At 41.9% G+C, this 22474-nt stretch overlaps 1 protein-coding gene across 16 annotated transcripts in view; it reads right to left on the bottom strand.

The window, feature by feature from the left end:
• Nucleotides 1-6774: 6774 nt before the first annotated feature.
• Nucleotides 6775-22474, bottom strand: part of LTBP1 (latent transforming growth factor beta binding protein 1) — a 476142-nt gene continuing 460442 nt past the window's right edge. For 15 of the 16 annotated variants that reach the window (XM_053588226.1, XM_053588219.1, XM_053588221.1 and 12 more), the window contains 3 exons: nt 12878-13000; nt 8959-9108; nt 6775-7788 (listed from right to left, as the gene is read on the bottom strand). In XM_053588226.1, coding sequence (XP_053444201.1) covers nt 7607-7788; nt 8959-9108; nt 12878-13000 — 455 coding nt within the window. In that variant the 3' untranslated portion in view covers nt 6775-7606. Of the gene's footprint in view, nt 7789-8958; nt 9109-12875; nt 13001-22474 lie in introns of those variants that run through there. The other variant, XM_053588228.1, reaches the window with a different exon arrangement.

Below are 22474 nucleotides of genomic sequence, written 5' to 3'. Positions count from 1 at the left end.
TATCCTGTTTTGACCACCATGCACTTAACTGTCTTTCCTTTTTTTTTTTTTTTCCTTCACTTTTGAACTTGAACCTAACATATCATGTGCCTAACACATTAAGGTCAAAGTTAACTCTAAAAGCATGCTACTTTTAAGTGGAAGAGACAGCTAATGAGTAGAAAAATAATAACAATAATAATAACAATGAAGGAAATCCAAGGATTTTTACTGCCACCCAGTGGTGATACTCTCCAAAAAAAATGTAGTACAAAGTTCATAATCTCCATGTTTTCCACAGCAGAGTCCCAAATGCCATTCAAGCTCAGAGACTAACCTGCAAAGCTAACTTGCCATGGAAACTTGTATCACGTCTCCCTGATTTTGAAAGTAGTAAAGTAACTTCAGTTGGTCCTCACATGGTCCTGAAGATCACAGGCTTCCATGAGCAGCCAGGAGACTTCAGCGTGTACTTAGTGAAGGGGGATCTGACTCGTTAAAGCCCTGGCCTTGTTGGCACACCCAAGCCCTGCCTGGCTTTCTCTCCCCTGCCCACCCTCCCCACCTCCAACCCTGACCCTTATAGAGAGTGAACTCACCTCATTCATTCACTTTTGAGTCCCAACTGGGCATTTCTGAGTCTTTTTTAATTTGTGCTTTTATATCTCTAGGCTCCCAGATTGCCTGCCCACAGAAACAAATAAACAAAAAATAGGGCAGGCCCAGGGAAGAGTGCCATGGAGCTCTACCTCACAGCAACTTCAAACTCCTGAGCTCGGTGATCTCCTTGCCTCAGCCTCCTGAGTAGCTGGGACTACTGGCTCATGCGAGACACCTAGCTAGTTTTTTCTGTTTTTAGTAGAGATGAGGTCGCACTGTTGCTCAAGCTGGTCTCACACTCCTGAGCTCAAGCGATCACCCACCTCGGCCTCCCAGAGTGCTAGGATTACAGACATGAGCCACCACTCCCAGCCCCAACTTGTTGATTTTTAAACAAAAAAAGAGCCTTTGCCAACCTACTGAAGAAAAAACAATTCTTATCACAAGATTTAGGAGAAAAGAAAAGAAATTGGCCCCAGCATAGCATGTAAGTTTTCCAAAGCACATTTTTTGGCCTTGACAAACACCATCCAGTTCACATGAAGCTCATAAAAGCATTAATGTTTCCTACTTTTGAAACGTACATATAGGGTTCTCTGTGTGCTAATGATGTGGCCTGTTAACCAGGGGTTGACCTTGACCACAGAGTGCCCAGTACCACCTGTTTTCCCAAAGTCATAATCTCTGTCCGTGACATCATTCCTTGCCAACACAACCACCATCCTGATCTCCGCTTCCCCTGCAGCTTGATGAAGAGACGCCCACGGAGATCACAGGCTGTGTCCGTGCCCACTGGCTTGTACGGCTGGCTCCCAGGGCCTGGCCCAGACCAAGACCACAACAGACCACCAGAGAACGCAACGCAAACTCTACTTACATAATTCATGACAGCATGGAGAATAAAGCCAGCATGCAATAGAAAGGTCAATATCTACATCTCTCTCTGTAGTTCTACATTTATTTACTAACATCTAGGGCCTGCCAGTTTTATGAGCAAATTTAAGGGGAAAAAATGAAGTAGTTTTCATCTTGTTTATTTTAAAGAACTCTTTAAGTGGTTCTAAAGGTACAGTATACTTGTGTGCAGGAGTCCAAATGAAAACCATTGGTCATGTTTATGCAACAATCTTCTTCTAACCCTAAAAAAATAGAACATCACATAAAAATCTCTATAAAAAAATCTATCAGCACCTATTGACTTTTGGTACTAAGTAGGTTACAAAACCAAACACATTTACCGGTAAAATGAAATCCCGTATTCCACAAGAAATACTATAGCGATCGATATCCACACAATCTTCCAATGAATAATGGAAACCAAAAGTAAATCACGACATGAAACCAATTTGAATACATTTTTATAAAAACAAATACAAATCGATTAGCAAAACAAAACATATACAATTTCCCATCCAGTAGCCAAAATACCTGAAACCAGAGGTGTCAGGAACAACAAAACACCCAGCAAGAAACACCCAGAAAGAAAACAAATGGGTCGGATACCTCATATATATAGAAATGTGGGAGGCGCCTGTGACTCAAAGGGTTAGGGCACCAGCCCCAAATGCTGGAGGTGGCGGGTTCAAACCCAGCCCTGGCCAAAAACTGCTAAAAAACAAAAACAAAAAAAACAAAAAAAAAACATAGAAGTGCAAAAGCTAACATGTCACTGAATATTGGTGTGCAGGGACAAACAGGAAGAATTAACGGATTCTGCTGCAAACAATTCCTTTGCTCTACTCACTGTTGCAATACTCTGCCCCTAGAGAATCTCACTGTTGCTCCTGTTCTCTCCTCTTCCCTCCCTCACTCCCTCTCCACACTGTTGAGTCTTTGGGGAATGCCGGGGGGTGTTCTGTGTGTGTGTGGGGGGCCCTAGGCTGCCAGAACAAATGGGATATTAATCACTCCGTGCTTCTTAGATCACAGACACTGCATTTCTGGTTCAGTGCCTCTGAACTGAATGTTGATGAGGCTACCTCCTCTGGAAATATGTTTAACTCATGGTTTTAATTTTGTGACAATGTATTCACTTAGGGTCATGTATTATTTAAGAAAAGTCAGGTTATAATTTCTAATAATTGGCTTAGTTGTCTTATTAAAGGGGGGAATAATAAAAGATTTCTTTGTCACCAATCAATGAGAACTTTTTATAATCCTAAGCGGTCTGGGTTTCTGGGATGACCCAGCAGGCATGGTTCAGACTCGGAGGTTTAGTCTTGAATGAGGTGAAGTTTCCGAGGAATTTTTCTTTAGCTGTAAGAAATGTCATTAAAATTCAACATCTACATTCATGTTAAGCCCCCTAGAAAATTAAGAATAGAAAGGAACATTCTTCACTTATAGGAAGTATTAAGCATGCATTATATTTAATAGGGTGACAGTAAGAGCATTTTCTTTAAAATCAAGATTTCTGCTATAATCACTCAATTCGATATTGTCTTAAAAGTTGTAAAGATGGGAAAGAGAGAAACAAGACTGTCCTTATTCAGAGAAGATACCATAAAATCCCAGAATAATCTTAGGAGAGATGTCTGGATTAAAGGAGAACTTGGCAAGTGCTGTTTTCTTTTCCAAGAGCAGGATGTTCCAGGTTGGGCTTTGGAGTAACATGACATCCTGCTCTGTATACACCTTAGAATCCTGAGTCTGAGATTTGTATAGTTTAGGATAACCAACAGGGAACTATTAACACCACAAGGGAAGGAACTAGGGAGAACTGTTCCTATGGAAAGAAAGAGAGAAGTTTGCTTACTGATAGAAAAATTCTTCACCAAAGAATAATGGGCAGAAAAATAAGTTGAGATGCCTAAAGGTTGAAGGGGAACTTCAAAAACATCTTAGCAGGTGGGCCCAACCTCACCCAAACCTATTAACATTCCATGATAAGGCTCCTCTTTGGCGCATCACCTACCACTCTCCCTGGCTTCTCCTTACACTCCAGCTGCACTGATTTTCATCCTCTTCCTGTGATGGCTGGCCTGTATTGTTGTTTTTCTGATGCAGTCTTGCTCTGTGGCCCAGGCTAGAATGCCATGGCCTCAACCTAAACCTAGATCATAGCAACCTCAAACTCCTGGGCTCAAGTGATCCTCCTGCCCCAGCCTCTCAAGTAGCTGGGACTATAGGTACTCACCACATCTGGCTAATTTTTCTAATTTTAGTAATTACAGGGTCTTGCTCTTGCTCAGGCAGGTCTTGAACTCCTGAGCTCAAGCAATTCCCCTGCCTTGGCCTCCTAGAGTGCTAGGATTATAGGTGTGAGCCACTGTGCCCAACCTGTCCTGTACTTTCACAGGAAGTGAAAGGTGATCAGAGGACCCACACATTCCTGAGATGATCACAAAAGTTTTGTCCTAAATTAGGGAGTTTCCCCCCTAAGAAATGTTTTCTACCTTACCACAATGTGACTTCACGCCTGCATTTTGTGGATGATACCTTCCCTATTCCTTTTTTTTCATCATTGCAATTATGTATCATGTTGATAGTAATCTTTGACAGCTATTTTTATTTTCTTCTTCTTGTCAAAGATTTAAGGTCATTAATTAGATGCCCTCATACATACATACATCATTCTTGTTTGGAAGTTGAGAAGAGTATTACAATCAGAAAATTTAGTGCAAGTTATTAGAACTCTTAAATCCATGGTTATGGTCTTATAGGTGAGGGGAAGAAAATCTCTTTTCCTTTCCCCCTCTAAATTCTTAGGTAGGTCCCCTGTAACAAAAGACAGACTAACGAGCAAAAACATAAAGAGAAGTTTGTTATAACAACATGTGTATCTGATGGATACATGGTAGAAACTCAAGGAAAGAGTGACTCACAGAGGTGGCTTAGAGTTTGGGCTTCAATATCATCTTGAGCTAAAACAGAGGTAGAAAGGTATGTGAGAAGGAAGTTTGGGGAAAGTGACCAGGAAAAGTATGGTAAACGCAGCAAAGTTTATTATGCAAATTTAAGTTCCAGAGTTATCCTTCTTTTCCTGGTACAGAGAGAGAGACACACTCACACATTAAAACTTCCTGTATAAATGTAAATTTCCCTTACAAGAAAGTAACTTAGGTTGCTTCTCAAAATAATCAGCTGAAAATTATCATTATGCCAAAGAGGCATATTAGAGTGGCACAGTTGGGTCCCCTACAGTCTGTCATGTAAGGTAGTACCTGTGACACGGACACACATGTTGACTGACATCTTGCATTGCTGACTGAAATGGAAAGTTTGTGAACCTCATTTTTACGCATATCAGATTTCTGCCAATATGCATTTCTGCCAATTTGGTGACATAAGATTTACCAGAATGAAAGCACATTGTAGAGTAAGAAAAATTTTAGAGTCAGAAGGGCTGAGTTCAAATACTAAATTACAATACCCTTTAGAACTACAAACGTTTTGTAGAGAAACATTAATGATGCTGTATAAAAGAACTTTGCTATGTCTTTCATTTGCTTGATTTATACTTAGGGTTCATTCCAAATACATGGCAAATTTAAAAACTAAATAACTTCAAACCACACAGGTGTAACTTAGTAATCCAGGGGTAGGACTTCTGGAACAATGTTTGATTTTATGACAAAAGAACACAATGCTATTGATTGGTAGTGTTTTAAGGCACAGAGAACAACTCCCTGGCTGGGCAGAGGAAGAGGAATGGCTCTTACAAGATGCTCTGGAGCAGACGGAAGATGCACGTCTCATGAATGACTTAGAATGCATTGTGCCAGGTGCTGTCTCTCTGTGGCCAGTCCCTTACACCACTGCCACAGAATCCAGTAAGATTAGCCCATATCACAAAATCCCAAGACCAGAGATGTTGGTGGGGATGTGGAGAAAAGGGAACACTTCTACACTGCTGGTGGGAATGCAAATTAATACATTCCTTTTGGAAAGATGTTTGGAGAACATTTAGAGATCTAAAAATAGATCTGCAATTCAATCCTATAATTCCTCTACTAGGTGTATACCCAGAAGACCAAAAATCACATCATAACAAAGTTATTTGTACCAGAATGTTTATTGCAGCCCAATTCATAATTGCTAAGTCATGGAAAAAGCCCAAGTGTCCATCGATCCACAAATGGATTAATAAATTGTGGTATATGTACACCAAGGAATATTATGCAGCCTTAAAGAAAGATGGAGACTTTACCTCTTTCATGTTTACATGGATGGAGCTGGAACATATTCTTCTTAGAAAAGTATCTCAAGAATGGAAGAAAAAGTATCCAATGTACTCAGCCCTACTATGAAACTTATTTATGGCTTTCACATGAAAACTATAACCCAGTTATAACCTAAGAATATGGGGAAGGAGGGGAAGGGAAGGGAGGGAGGGTGATTGGTGGGATTACACCTGTGGTGCATCTTACAAGGATACATGTGAAACTTAGTAAATGTAGAATATAAATGTCTTAACACAATAACTAAGAAAATGCCAGTTAACCAGTGTGATGAAAATGTGTCAAACTGTTTATAAAACCAGTGTATGGTGCCCCATGATCACAGTAATGTACACAGCTATGATTTAATAATAATAAAAATAAATAAATAAAGAAAAATAAAATAAAAACTCAGATGCTTTTGTTACATAAAAATAGATTCTGAATTTCAGTTTGTTTTCAGTTATAAACAATGGCATTTCTGTGGATCGCAAGCAGGGGCTGGAACTTTAAAGCCATTATCCATTCTTCCTGTGATTTGTTAGTTGCTAAGGCTGACATAACAAAGTACCACAGACTAGGTGACTTAGATAGCAGAAGTTTATACTCTCTCAGTGCTGGAGGCTGAGAGTTCAAGATGAGGTTTCCACCAGGTTGATTTCTACAGAGGCCTCCTCTCCTCGGCTTGCAGAAGGCCATCGTCTCCTGTCTTTACATGACCTTTCTCTTGTCCAAACCTCTTCTCATAAAGACACCAGCCATCCAAGGAGTAGGGCCCACCCCAATGACTCATTTAACCGTAATTACCTCTTTCAAGAGCCTATCTCTAAATGTATTACAGTCTGAAGAACGGGGATTAGGACTTCAGTATATGAATGTTGGTGGGAGACAGTTCAGCTCATACCAATATCTGACCCATATTATGATTAACTTCTGACGGAATCTATATTAACAGAGGACCACTGGTGAAAACTAAAGAGGGAAGAGTGGGATACAACTTGTATATTTATACTCAAAATTACTCTCAGGTGGAATGTTTTTCTACAAAAAATGGTGATTTATTTTGCTTTAACATACAATGGTAAATATATTGGGCATCATAAAATTTTTAAAAAACATTTTGCCAGGCTTACTTTACATATTACAATACTAATGTAAGCGCTTCAATTCTTCCGTTTCAATGAAGGAAAGGGATCCAGCTGACGCCTGCTAGCAGCTTGGCTAAGGATGGGCATTAAAATCAGATAATATACCAAAAATATAAAGTACTTTTCTCCAAACGTGTATCAAAGTTTTGAAGCAAAATCACTGCCTGCTCCACAGGACAGACAATTTGAATTTTAAAAACGCTCCAGACCAGGTATAGCAGAACCCTGTGTAACAATACTTATAATACAGTTTAACAATATTTTATCAAAGACTTTTGCACTTGATATTAAAAAAAAATCAAATAGAAAGAAAAACAGTAGCCAAGGAACTGCACAACCAACCAGAAAATGAAAATTACATAAAATATTTCCACCACTATTTAAATGCCAATTTAATCAAGCGATAGTAAAAAACAAAACACAACGACATAATAATACAACCTTCTGTTTAAAATAACAGCACTGTTCCACCTCTTTCCCACTGAATTTTACATATGAACAGACTATATATACCGGTTTTTCAGAGAAATGTCCATTTGGTCTGTCACACCGTCAGGCTCATCCTAAATCCTTTTCACCGGCTTCAGAGGACATGCTATGCCAGGCTGTCTCCGTCATTTCCAACACTCCGAGTTAGGTACAGCGTCTCAAGTATAATCCATTTCTCCCTTCTCCTTTACACAGTGCAGAGTATACGGCTTCGGTGACGCAGATTCTCTTTCACTCCAGGTCCCTGTCTTTTTCTAAATTCAAGGCGGTATTCAACGGAGTGCAGTAGTTTGGCTTGTCAGAAGGTACATAGCCCGGCAGACACAAACATTTGTAGGAACCCTCGGTGTTAATGCACTTGGCGTTCTTGCAAAGAGACATCCGGTTGTTCAGCTCATCGCATTCGTTCACATCTGCAACAAGCCAGACCGGGCAAGTGAACGATCTTCACTATTACTCTGTGAGGGGACAGACTCTACAGCGACCCAAGAGCATCATGACAGCCTAAGTGATGCACCCCCAGCTCACTGCCCCATCACTGTCCATTTCAATCACAGACAAGATAGAGATGACTTTATTTATTCATTTTATTTCAAAACACTAAGTGGATACAGATGACTTTTTATATTATAAAAAGGTAGATTATCAGGGAGGTTCTAGAATGTCTTCCCCTGTTATTTAGTACATGAATGTTTTGTCAGCTTGACATTTTGTGGTCAAACTTTAACAAAGTTGGAGGAACTGTACTACCTCTAAATTCCTTCCCCGAACTGCTAGACTTGTTGAGAGGAACTCCGCCGACAGGTAGGCAGAGAGCTCTGTGAGCGCCTCTAGAAAGCCTTCGGTTGCATTCTCAGACCCCCATCTAAACGAGACCCATTAGGCTCTCACCTCACTTGAAATATCGGTGAGAACCTTGCTCACCTATTTTCCAGACTCACCACAGATTAAAATGAACAAAAGCAAAGTGGGTGAAGAGATTATAATAGGAGGGAGAGGAAAAAGAGAATTAAAAATTAAAATAAAAAAATGAATGAATAAATGGCCTTTTAGCAAAGAGGCAACAAGCCCCGAGAGACACCACAGAATCACACAGGGAAGGTCAGACATATGTTTCCTGTTATTTTCGATATAAGAGGGAGGGTGACGTGAAAGACAGTTTTAGGAGGCATTTTATCCAAATGATTACTAGGGAGCTGTATTTTTTCCCCAGAAGCCTATTGCTCCCATATGCTTCTGCCAAGTATTCAGCACGATCATTACTAGATTTACTTGGGACATTCTGGTCTTTCCCCCATATTTACCACTCTGTGAATTCTCAAGTGAGAATCAACTCTTCCTTTCTAAAAAGAATAAGACACAGAGAAGACAAAATTTACCACTTGAACCATTTTTACGTGGATAGCCCATGTGGATAACATCATGTACATTCACACTGTACTTAATGTACATCTCCAGAACTTTTCTTACCTTCCCAAACTGAAACCCAGCAAATTCATCTTAAATGTACTCAACTGGCTGAGATCTGGCGACAAAGAATCTCAGGAAAAGAATAATTCCCATAAGATACATGTCATTCTTACCGACACAGGTCATCTTGGCCATATCCAAGTGATACCCATCAAAGCAATCGCAGGTGTAACCCTCCTGGACCCTCACGCAGCGGCCGTTTTCACATCCATTGAGGATGCCACACTCCTCAGCCTGTAACTCCTCAAAGCTATTTAAAAAACCTGGAAAGTGGCAGGAGCCAAGTTAGACATTTTCATCCTCCTATGCCATTTTTTAAAATGATATTAAGGATATTAAAATGAGATATATTTTAAACACCTTAACATCAGCATTAGAATTTAAGTTAATACTGAAAGTATCTGTATACAATATTAAGCATAAAATTTATTTAAAATGTTGTATGTGTTGTGCAGATTAGCCCCACTCTTGAATTCTGATGTTCTATATTAAAATTATGTAAGATGTGAAAGGTGAGTACAGTATAGTGTTTGATTTTGCTCTTAGTTATTAGAAATGTTCATCCAAAATTCCAAATTTCCTGAGTTCACAGTAAGGCAAGTGTCAGAAAATCTTTCAGGATGGAACCAATGGAATTCACTGTCAAGGGTGGACTAGGCATTTGCTAAGAAGATCCACAAGGGTAGGAAGTACTTTTTCAACTGGAGTTTGCAAGACCAGAGAAAAGCCTGGCTGGCCCGGCCACGTGAAGTCCATTCGTTTGTTCTGGCTTGGGAACGGGCCTTACAAAGCGCTCTGGGGGGATCAAAGGATAAGAGCAGTAAAAAGGGCTTCAAAACATCCTGATAAATGAGAGAAGTGCATCATACTTGTGCTTATAAAACCAAAAGTCTTTTTAAAAAGGGAAACAAAGAGAATCTTGTTTGGCTCTTTTTATAGTTTAAGTATGTTCAAACTGATTCAGTATAGTTTCTAGAGTTTTAATAATATAAAAACAATTTAGCCAGGCATCAAGAGTGTTTAGCTATCATTCTAGAGAGGAAAATTGTAAATAGAAATTGATGGTGATACAAACACGTTGTCATGTAACCTCTCATCCCCTCTCCTTTCCCAAATGCTCCACAAATTAGCTTCAATAAATAAAATACAGCCAGAACTTTCTTATTAACATGTTATCTTGCCTTTGAAGTAGTTCTCCAGTGGAACTGCAGGGGGCAGCAAAATATCATTGCTTATGTAGGACCATAAGGCCTCCTGATTTTAAAAACTGAGTAACAATGTAACCTAAAAATTTTACCCTCATATTGATTTGAAAATTTTAAAATAAAAAAATAAAACTTGAATAATATATACATGACAGGAACATTTTAAAATTTTAAAGGAAAAATAAAAAATTACAGGCCACGGAGAATATGGCAGCAGATACCCAAAGCCAGTTTGTCTTAGAAGGCTTCATCCATAAAAATATTTTCAAATTCCATGTATCACAGCAAAATCATTTTGACTTTAAGCTAGTAAGTTCTTTTTTTATTATTACAGCAATTAAAACAAAACTAAAACTTGAAACTACCACACAAAATTAAAGCTTGAACCTCTCCAAAATACTTCTTCAGGACGCTCACATAGGTCAGCCAACTACAGCCCTTGGTCCAAGTGTGGTCTGCTATCTACCTTTTTATATAACCATCTATGAATACTTTCATGGGACTATAGCAGAATGAGGAGCTATAACAGAGATCACGCAGCCTGAAAAGCCTAAAAATTTCACTACCTGGCCCTTGGTACAAAGAATTTGTCTCTGCTCTAACAAACTTCTGCAGTTTCAGAAACACTGCTCTACCGGCAGGACTGAGGTGGGGACCCATGAAGATGATAAGAAATCTCACCTAGCCTCCCTGCTACATTATTATCTACCCAACATGGTCATTTCCGAACAGAACCAGAAAGCTCTTTGGGCCAGAGAACTGGCTGGGAACAGGGACGTATTTCTCCATAACTTGTAAGAAATTCAAAGGCTGTTACAAAGACAAAGCTGGAGGTCCTGGAACTGCATCTCAACTTTCTATGTTGCTAAATAGGAAATTGATATGACATCAACATGTTTATTTCTTAACATTTGTAGCAAATTAAAGAAGAGCTTTTAAGCAATGCCAGCATTCAAAAGAAGGTACACAAGCCAGACATTTCAACATGAAAATTCCTGGAATCTGAACTATAATGCGATGGCTACACACATAAACCATGGGATTGTGTCAGCACTGCACGTGGACTTAACCTGGTATTTCTGGACTTATGGAGCTAGTTGGGCTTTCTTGCAACCTTGATATGTCTCCTCTCTTCCTTTTTTTCTTAAGTAAACATTTACTGACCTATAACCGTAAGTGCAGTCTCATGGCTATGAGGGCACTCAGGCCCATTTCATAAAGCAACGCATGGTTACGTGTTGATGAAAAGAATCATGTTATTAATCTATGGCATTAGAAGCATAGATGTCCCCCTTGGGAGGCGAGTGAGCTAGGGCACGGGGGGCCTTTGAGATGCTGGCAGTGTTCTTGACCCAGTTGGGAGCTACACAGGTGGTGTGTCATAATCAGCCTAGCTAGACTAATAAAGCTGTTTTTGTGTACATTTAAAAGTATTCTTAATTCTGCTATGTGATCCATACACTGCATCCTTCAAAAAAAGGGGGAGTGGGAGGAGTAGAGAGAATACAAAGGGAGCAGAGGGAAAGAGAAGGAAGAAAAAGCTCTTTGGATACAGATCTAAAATAGTTTCCAAATGCAACTATGAAGTTCACATTGTTCCTCTCAGCTTTCCTAATGCCGTGATGTATTTTCACTGTTATAAAGGGGTCGTGACTCACAGGTTGAGAACCGCTGCTCTAGAACCAGGTCCTGGCTAGTAAGCTGCAGGCCCAGGTGACAGAGCCAGAAGAAAGAAAAAGCTTCACTGTATTTTGTTATTTAGCAGCATTTCTAAAGTCCTAACCCCCAAATCCTTGGTCTATAGGGATTCCCTGTCTTTAAAATGTGCGATAGCCACACCGTGAGGAGGGCTTTTCTGTAAGACACAGAGAAGGCTCTAGGGATTGTATTTGCCCACTCCTCCTGCTCTTGAATTGAGACAACCTGTTATCTACTAATACAGTAGCCACTCTGTAAACTGACCACTGAAGGGACTGTAAAAACAGAGGCGGTCGACATAAGGACCTAGGCCTACTGCACTGATACGCACATGTGCTGCATGTCCAGTCTATGAAAATCAGGTCAACTTAAGGTGGTCAGTGTAGGGAGGTGGCCAACTATGGAGGTTCCACTGCATTTCACTTTGGACCAGGCCATCTTTCAGACTTCAAATCATTATTATGCAAGTAAGAGCTCCAATTCCCCCTGGAAACGCTGAGCTTGCTAGTAGGCTCCTCCTGCAGCATTTACTTTCTTAAGAGGAATGAACATGATTTGAAGCTGCACGCTCCCACCTCCCGTAAAAGCCATGCTCACAGGAGAAGCCAGCATGTATCACTTCGTACTTATTAAATTCCCTCCTGATTGTATTCTAAAAATTCATCTCTGACCAAAAGAGCAATTCTTTCCTAATCACCTGCTCTAAAACACTTGTGAAGATCAACTTGGTACAGTTGACACTGGTCATTTCCCTGTAAGACAAAAATGCCACAATATAACCAGGCTCTTAAGGAAACTCTAACCCTTAAATTAGACCCCCACTGAGAGTGAAAAGAAATTGTTATGAAAATTATAGCAACAAGATCATCATTGAAGGAAAGAAAGCAAAGGTAACGGTACCCCCAATCAGCAAGACTGGTCATGGAATCCAATGGTCCTCAGACTCCCCTGTGCAGACAGGCTCGTAAAACACAGACCAATGGGTCCTACCCTAGACTTCCTGAGCAGCAGGTTTGGGGGGAGCCTAGGTGTCTGCATTCCTTCCAAGTTGCCAGGGATCAGATTTTGAGAGCCACTGATTAATCTCTAACCACAAGTTAGTTCCAAAGTAAAGGACAACTTGGCTTACGGTCCTGAACGAAGTAGGGATCCGCTTCTGGAGCATACTGCTCACTAAAGTCGACCAAGGCATCCCGTCCATATGGCCGCCGGCGTCCCGTCACGGGGATGTTACACAGCTGGGCGTAGTCATCTAAGAAGGAAAGGATAAGTTGCATGAGGCCCCAGTGCTGCTGGCTCGCGCCTACCCACATCCCCTCACAGCTCGGGGCAATGGAGACCCTTCAGCATGCCCGTTTCATGCGTGCTTCTGTCTCCTGCACACCATAGAGACTGCACATGTCTGAATATTTGGTGGGAATTCTGGACATCCCCATGCACTGACTGCTGTGGAGCACAATTAAGGTTCTAAATCAAAGACCAAATACAGTAGCTGAACGGTTGCTAGAACACACCCTAGGGCCACCTGAGAGTGCTTTAGGCCTCCTGGAAGGGTGACTTTATCCAAACCCATCAGGTTTGTCACCAAAAACATCTTCAAGATATAATGACAGGTACTCTGTAACTCACTAGTGACAGGAAAAAGATATGCCTGGAACCAGAAACGAGACCACACTAAGGAAGGATGCTGCTGGCTACCCTGCTTAAAATACAACTCTAGCATCGCTCTACAGTCCCTGTGGCCACAGTGATCGTAATAATAAGAAGCAAAAACAGTTCCCAGCCACATAATGCTTGCTCTGCGCTTAATACACATGAATTCACTACAACACTCACACCACCCTCTGGAGAGGTCTGTTATCTCCAGCTCACCGATGAGGACACAAGAGCACAGAGAGGTTAGATGAGAGCTGGTGAGATGGGGCAGCCTCAGATTCCAAGTCAGGAGAGAAGCTCCCGAAGGCACTTTCAACATCCTGTCTCTCAGCTCCTTTGGAATTCTTGTCCTTGCCCCGCTGCACCCCAGCAAGACTCATCTGCAGTCACCACATTTCCATCCCACGCTGCTCGGTCAACCCCGCAGCTGCCTGATTTCTCAGCCCCCTTCGGTTCCCTCAGAGGAGCAGGGGTCTCCGTTCTCCTTCTGTCCTGGGGTTACTGAGCTTTCAGTGCACGTCCTGGTCCCAGGCTACTGTTCAGATTTAAGAGTCGAGCTCTGTAGCAGCCCTAGAGGGCAGAGCTGGAGAAAGAGTAACTTCAGGGTCCAAATGCATAGAAAACATACTAAGGAGATACCTAGAAGGTGGTGAAAATTCTGGGGCTCCGCAGACGTCCACAGCTGCCCCAGCACCGACGGGAATGGATGGACACCCTTGGGGCAGTCACAAAGGCAATGGCCACATGTACCTGGGATTTTCCTTTATTTTATTTCACCTTAACGCATCTCAAACAGAAGAAAAATGCTAAGGCAACAGTGTGAATTCTGAAGGCTTTCTTTCACCTCCCCCCCACTTACATTACTCGAGGAATGAGGGTGAGGAGCCAAAGGTGCGTGTGGACGCACGTGCACACAGGTTCTGAGAGTCACACAAGGGAAGTGTGAGACCAGAAAAGCCCTTGGCCACCGGGGAGGGCAGGATTCTGGTTGCCCCTTCCTAAAACTCTCTTTATGGAAGCTTTCCAGAAATAACAGTCAGACCCCAGACGTCCCCAGCAATTTTGCATGAAACCATTCCAGGAGAAATATTAATTACATTACGGAAATAGCTAAACCTGGAAAAAAATTCTTGACCCCCCCCCCCAAAAAAAAATTACAAATTCAAGCAGAGAGTGCACCAATGGCTGTCAGTTCTGCTTATAGTCTGAGCAGAATTGAGGATCTTCCTGCAAGAGCAAGATCGCTGAAATGTTTCTAAGTTTTAAGGGCTGAGGTCATCTTCTCTTGTAACTTTATACATACATATATATTTGCTGACATCTTAATAGGAGACTTGTTCTATATTTTATATCCAAGCCATGATTGTGATCTAGAGTGGATATTAAAAATGAATGAATTCTGGTCCTAGCACTCTCAGAGGCTGAGGCGGGTGGATTGCTTGAGCTCAGGAGATCAGCAAGAGTGAGACCCCCATCTCTACTAAAAAGAGAAAACCCAGTTGGTGGGTGTAGTGTGCACTCCTAGTCCCAGCTACCTGAGAGGCTGAGGCAAGAGGATCACTTAGCCCAAGAGTTTGAGGTTGCTGTGAACTAGGATGCCATGTACTCTAGCCAGAGCAACAGAGACTCTATCTAAAAAAAAAAAAATTATTCATTACTTATTTTGTAAAACAAAATCCAGAGGTGGCTGAGCATCCTCCTCTTGGATGGCAGTCAGGGACCTCACTGACATTTGAGGTCCCAGGGAGGTTGACACAGTCAGGGCCTGGCCAGAGCAGTCTGGCCCTCCATCCAGTGCTCCAGATACCCCTCCTGATCCGAACAAATGAGGTGGCCTCAGTGTCCCAAGCTCTCACCACCTGGCAATGCCAAAAGAAGGCACCAGAGGTGAGGGTGGAGAGGAGGGACAGGCCCCTGTTCTATGCTCAGCTTCCCAGGAAAGTGGCAGTCCTTGAACCAAAACCAAGGAGATGAATAGGAATTATGTTACAGGAAAAGATGTTTTAGATTAATTTTTACACAAGCTTATCCATCAAGAAAAGAAACTGTAAGGTGTGTTTGGGGACCACCATGTGGGTCCTAAAGAAGGCTTCTCTTGACCCAGGTTGGTGAAGGAGGGATGCATAGGGTGGTTGAGGTGGGGAGCGGTGCCTCTGGGACCGGCCACATCTTCCTTCGCTTCCCTTCTTCCCCTATCGCATTTTTCCTCTAGAGATTCTCAGACTTGTTGTCCTTTGCTGCTTCACTTTGTCGAATGCATTAACATTCCAAGCTCCAAGATGGTTTTACATCAGTTACCAGAACACCATTTCTGCATTCTATGAACTCTTTTTTACAAGTGAAGACATGCTACAGTCACAGCATCATCGCCAGGACATGTATTTTGAGCTATTTTCTGGGAGTTTGGATGGGTCTGTCCTCATCCATCCACATTGCCTCTTGCATCACCCACATCTGCTCTGACTTATGGCCAGAATTAAGGGTGACGTGTGTGGGGTAATGGAAACAGCGTGGGCTCTGCAGGCAGAAGCCAGAGCTTGGGTCCCTCCTGGGACCACCTACCTGGCTTAGCAATTCTGGGTAAGCCTCAGTTTCCATATTTGACAGCCAGGGCTAATAATTCTTCTCTATCTCTGTGTTACTGACATACAAAAAATGAGATAATATTATAAGAATGTTCATGAATTCTGAAGCCCCTCAGAAAGGGAGGATACCTTTTTTGTCTTGCAATGAAATCACTAATTCACTATTGAAAATCTGGAGCTAAATGAAGATTTTCAGACACTATTTAGAATGAGTGATTTAAATTTTAGTTTTAATGACATTTCTTTTTCTTTTTTTCTTTTCTTTGAGACAGAGTCTCACTTTATTGCCCTCAGTAGAGTGCTGTAGCATCACGGCTCAAAGCAACCTCCAACTCCTGGGCTTAGGCAATTCTCTTGCCTCAGCTTCCCTAGTAGCTGGGACTATAGGCGCCTGCCATAATGCCCTGCTATTTACTGTTGCAGTTTGGCCGGGGCTGGGTCCGCCACCCTCAGTATATGGGGGTGGCACCCTACCCACTGAGCCAGCCGCAGGCGCTGCCCCAGTTTTAATGAAATTTAAAAGCAGTTATTAACGAGCAAAGAATTGTGCAGTAACTTAAGAGCAATGAAAGAGCAGTCTCCAGGGGTTTTTAGGTTTTGTTTCGAGATTATCTGGAGTTTATAAATAGATGGGTGAAAACTCAGGCTCAGTAAATAGAGACAAAGGTCTTCACCAACTTCATCTGAGACAAGAAAGCACAAAAGTATTGACCACCTTGGTAAATATAATAACTAGGTTGAATGGGGATAAAGTTCTGAACAAGAACACACTTAATATTAATTCAAAAAACTTAAAATATAGGGGGAAAACTGATGTCTAACAGGTATAGGCCTGAATCAATTAGAAATATCTTTTTTTTTTTGTAGAGACAGAGTCTCACTTTATGGTCCTCAGTAGAGTGCCGTGGCCTCACACAGCTCACAGCAACCTCCAACTCCTGGACTTAAGCGATTCTCTTGCCTCAGCCTCCCGAGTAGCTGGGACTGCAGGCACCCGCCACAACGCCCGGCTATTTTTTGGTTGCAGTTTGGCCGGGGCCGGGTTTGAACCCGCCACCCTCGGTATATGGGGCCGGCGCCCTACCGACTGAGCCACAGGCGCCGCCCAATTAGAAATATCTTAAGTAGAGAGTAGGGTTATAGAAGTTGATTTTACCATCTTTTAGGAGAGCGATCTCAATACCACAAAATCTTCTCCTGAGTCTTGGGCAAGGTATTCCCTTCAGGATCTTGTTATAGACAAATTTCCAGCATGTGCCAACCTCTGTGCACCAAAGCCACAGACAGAGCTCACTCTAACTTGGACGTGCTGGACCTTGGCACATCCATGGTTAGGTCACATTAGAGTCCAGCCTGAACTGCAGTGAATTGTAGTCGGCTGAGGGTACAGAGCCCAAGAATAGCAGATTCCTGAGTATTTCCACAACCTCCCATGAGAACCTATGACAATGTCCTAGCTGCTGCTTTAGCCAGCCCTTCGTGTGGAGATGGACATATATTTTCTATCTTTGGAATCTGTTTCTTTTTCTAAAACACCTTTTACTTATGCATAGCAACCACCATTAGTCACCTCATTATCTGGGGCTTTGTGCACAGGAAAAGCCTTACTTAGCAAGACTTGTCCTGGGAGGTGTATTTTGTCTGGCAATCCCATTTCTCAGACCCCTGTGCTCATCAGGGATCTAGTCAAACATGAACGTGAAATGAATAGGAAATGGAAATAGTCACACCTCAAAGACCCTCCCTTCCCCCCCATCAGTATTTTCCATCTCCCCAAGGCAAATACTTAGCTCTTGATCAAAGTTGTAAACAGATATGCGTGGGATGCAGTGGACACCATCACTCAGTGGTCTAAATACAGGCCATTGACCACACTAATTTCCCTGGCATGAAAAATTCATATGAAAAATGGTGTTCCTTTGATTTTCGTGTTAAATCGGGAACAAAAAAAGTTTTACTTCCTAGAGCCAGTGGGTGTGGGGCCCCTGCTGTCAACAGCAATGGGAAGCACATTACTATATCCTGGCAGGAAATCTCCATTCTTGATGACCGACACATCTGTAGGGCTGGACAGTCACATGTCACAATGCCATTTAGCATGCGAGGAAACTGGGGGTGAAGTTTTAGTTCTGACTGAGGAAGATGAAGTTCAGCAACCATGAGAAACAGTGACAGGGTTGCATTTTGTTCTCTACACATCAGGGCTAAAGATTCAGTGCTCTCAAGTTTGGACTGCATATTTTTTCAAATATAATAGAAACAAGGGCAAGTTCTTATACAAAAGTGGGTCAGGCTGGGCGTGGTGGCTCATGTCTGTAATCCCAGCACTCTGGGAAACTGAGGCAGGTGGATTACTTGAGCTCAGGAGTTTGAGACCAGCCTGAGCAAGACTGAGACTCCAGCTGTACTAAAAAAAGAAAAATAGCGTAACTTGCCTTGCCCACAGTCAGGTAAGGGATGTGAACCTAAAGCAAGTAGGTGGGACTATAGGTACACGCCGTAGCCCTAGCTACTTGGGAAGCTGAGGCAAGAGGATTGCTTGAGCCCAAGAGTTTGAGATTGCTGTGAGCTATAAAGTTACAGCACTCTACCCAGAGTGACAGAGTGAGACAAGAAAGAAAAGAAAAGAAAAGAAAAGAAAAGAAAAGAAAAGAAAAGAAAAGAAAAGAAAAGAAAAGAAAAGAAAAGAAAAGAATGGGTTATATTTTACTCTTATTTCCAGACCAGGTGTTTTTCTTAAGACTTAAGCACAGACACACAACCAGGCCATGGAGGAAGGACATGGAGAGAATGGGGTGAAACTATTTTCACTCGAGGCTCTGATGAGCCCACATTGTAACAGGTACTTTTAAAAACCGAAATTAGCCCAATGTTGACCATTTACAGAACATTCCACCCAGCACCAGTAAAGGATGGCAAAGGTGAGGCCTGGGTTGGTATTGCCACAAACTGTGGAGTTGGGTGTCTGCCTCCTCTGTTTTTTATCTGAGAATAAACTCTTTGCCACAGTCTCTGGTGAGCAGCAACCCTGCCTTCCTGAAATCAGAATGCGCAGAACTGTGATGGCAAATCGGATACACTGAACTGAGAAAGGACCTGGGCCAAAAGACTTGGGTTCTAGTCCCCATTTCTCCACTTCCTAGTTGCTCATTCTGGACATGTTTGAGCTTTTTTTCTCCATTTAGTGAATAGGATAATGATGTTCTTTTCTGTAGTTGTAGAATATTAAAAGTGATTCGCTTATCATTTCATTCAGTGACGGATGGGTTGATTCTTTCCATCCTACAGAGGCTGAGAACATTCTAGACAGGGTGGGGTTGGGGCAGAGAGGAAGGATGCAATGCTAGTTCCCGGGGCCAAGCGTAATAGCTGATCAGGATCCCAGATGTGGAGTCCCAGTCAGCCTGGAGGAGCTGGGGGAGGGTTCCACTGGGAGTGAGTGTCTGCAGCAAGGAGGTCCCCCAGGGGAAGAAGAGGCAGGAAGATGACTCAGAGAGAGCCACAGACATATGTTAACAGAAACCAGAGCATTAAGAGAGGCGAAGGACAACTCTGCTCCCCTGTGCTAGACGCTCAGTCCTCTTGCATATACTCTTTCATTTAAATCCTAGAACCCTATGAAGTAACTACAGTTTTAGAGCATAACTTGTCTTGCCCACAGTTAGGTAAGGGATTTGAACCTAAAGCAGTCTACCTGTCAAACCATGTTCTTTCTATTCCACAGCTGCCCTTAGGAAACCCTGAGGGGGAGAGGGGGACAGCTATTAAATCCACTGCCTAGACCTGAAGCGTCAGGTAAGGACTGAGTTCAGCAATAAGCATTTGTGACTAAAATTCCAGAGAGAGTTAATAATCGTGAATGCTGATGAGCTCAGCTCTGGCAGGGTCAGCTCTATCATTAGCACGATTTATGTTTATTGAATTTGCTCGATTTATTAGGTGAAAGAGATCGAATTGCTTAATGTCCAATTACACTGTACTTGCCGAGGACAGGGAAGTAATGAAGTCTAAAGTCTTGGCAGGGATTATATTCTGTGGGACTCCTGTAGTATTAATGCTCTACGGAAACTCATGGGCCACAGACAAATCAAGTGCTCCCCACCCCCAGCCTTCACCTATGGTGACACTCCTCGGTTCAGACACTCCCAGTGTTCCCCATCAGATTGTTGTTTATGTAGCCAGAGTAACTGAAGAGAGAGATTTGTGACTATTATGACGAGTGCCAAAAAATGGGGGCTCCCTTTGCATTCTAAACCCTGGATTTAAAAATTTATATTCTCAGAACAGTATTAAATTACATCACCCACGAAAACCTTAAAATAATGATTAATAACTTACGAGTTTCTTACTAAGAAATGCATGAAAAGTTTTGCCCATTTCTAACTATCCAAGACTTTGGATACATAACATTGAGACTTACATCCGGCAGTTTCAGAGTAAATTAGGAATGAGTCCTCTAATATTTAATAAGAGATAAGACTGAACAATACAATAAACAAAGAGGCAAATGTAAAGTTCAACATGTTCATTTTCTGAACTGATCCTACTTCATACTCTTTCAACTGCAAGGACATATAAACCCTTTCATTTCCCCTTTCCTGCTCTTCGAATACCATTCTAAAGCAACAATCCAGAAACAGTTAGGAAAAATAAATATTGTATATATGAAGTACATTTAAATAAGTGATTTCATTAACTAAGAATTATTTAAAGGCAGAAGCTAAGCATGTGGGGGAGGTTGCGCCATGCTGTGAGTGTAGTAAATGCAAGGAGCTGCTTGCTGTAGAATCCTTAACCTTGTGTTATGTGAATTTTGCTTCAATTTAAAAAAGTTGATAGTAACACAAAATACAGAGGAAGATATGCTTTTTATATGTGAAGTCCGGAATTCATTTAACCTTCCTATTTTAACTGGTAGAATGAGGAAACAAGATTAGATGATCTCTACGGTCCTTTCTCGCTTATCTATTCTACGATTCTGAACAGAAAACATCTTTACTACTAGGTTGCACAATTTTGTTTTTCTTTTTTACAGAAAGTCTTACTTTGTTGCCCTCGGTAGAGTGCTGCGGGGTCACAGCTCACAGGAACTTCCAACTCCTGGGCTTAGGTGATTCTCTTGCCTCAGCCTCCCGAGTAGATTGGACTACAGGCGCCCGCCACAACACCTGGCTATTTTTTTTTGCCGGGGCCCGGTTTGAACCTGCCACCCTCGATATATGGGGCTGGTGCCCTACCACTGAGCCACAGGTGCCGCCCTAGGTTGCAAAAATTTGATGAAGGTAATTTATTACTGAGACTTGTTACTGGGGCTATAATAAGAGGTAATTACCACTAGAAGATGCTATTACCTTCAGGTGGCGCCCACCTGGGTCTTTTCAGAATGAATAATCAACACGTAATTTTACAAACTGTAAGCATGGACAATCTAATCTTCCCATGTATTTTTTTCTTTTTTTTATGGTGGGAAAATGTGTTTAGAGAAATTTAATGATATTCCAAAGGTCGAGTCAGGATAAATTCTCAAGGTTTTCTTCTACTCAAAATATCATTAAATTATAAGGATAAAGAAAACTCTGTTTGAAAGTACTTTTTAACCTTGCTTATTTTTCTAAAGTTTTATAGCAAAGAAAGCTGTCCTAATATTTGTTCAAACCCCCCTTGGATTAATGTTCAGAAGTACAGATCTCAAGGTTCTGAATAACAAAGATATCACTCTGTATCCATTATCATTATTTAAAGAGTAAGTTCTAGGTAATTAATGTAATATTAAAATAACACTAAGTATAGTCAATATGATTATTCATGAAAATGTATTCCACTCAATGGGAAATAAGATATCACTGCAAAGCAAAAACTGGAACATTTTTTCTAGATTCCCTCATTCTTTTTATGATTTTCTTCATGTTGCTATTTACCTTGTTTTGAGATGACCGTCCTCTTACATTCCCCTCTCCATCTGTTCACAATCAGAATCAGACACAGACCTAGTAGCTCTTACTTTTGGCAGTGATTTTTTTTTTTCTGTTCTTGCTAGAGGGTAGAAATACCAAATTCATGGCATTTTCTAGAGTTGAACAGTGGACAACCAACACAACTGTTCACAGCAGCTCTGCCTGCCATGGAGACTCGAAGCTTGGCAGGAAGCACTGAAGAAGGCTTCCTCGTGTCAGAATCCACCCCCACCCCAATGAGCTAATCTCCTATAATCTGCTTCCTTCTTAACCTATTGGCTATGTTGATGCTGAATGAAATAAATGCCTTCCGAATTTCTGCTCCCTGCAGATTTGTAAAGACACAGGACTTGGTTGCTGTCTAAGCATTTCCTAGATGCCTTTCTCCCAATCACAAGGGGCCTAATCTGTCTGCTGCGGGGAGAGAGTAAACTTTCCCTCACCCTCCTCTTCCAGGCTTGCCTGCTCTGGCCACGTCAGCATTTCAAAGGCAGCCAGCAGCTTCATTCTAGACATAGCTGTTGGTGGTAT

The sequence above is a fragment of the Nycticebus coucang genome, chromosome 4 (assembly GCF_027406575.1).
Source record: "Nycticebus coucang isolate mNycCou1 chromosome 4, mNycCou1.pri, whole genome shotgun sequence".
NCBI classification, from domain to species: domain Eukaryota; kingdom Metazoa; phylum Chordata; class Mammalia; order Primates; family Lorisidae; genus Nycticebus; species Nycticebus coucang.
Note: the sequence above shows the minus strand (reverse complement) of the source record. Positions and strands in the feature narration are given on the sequence as shown.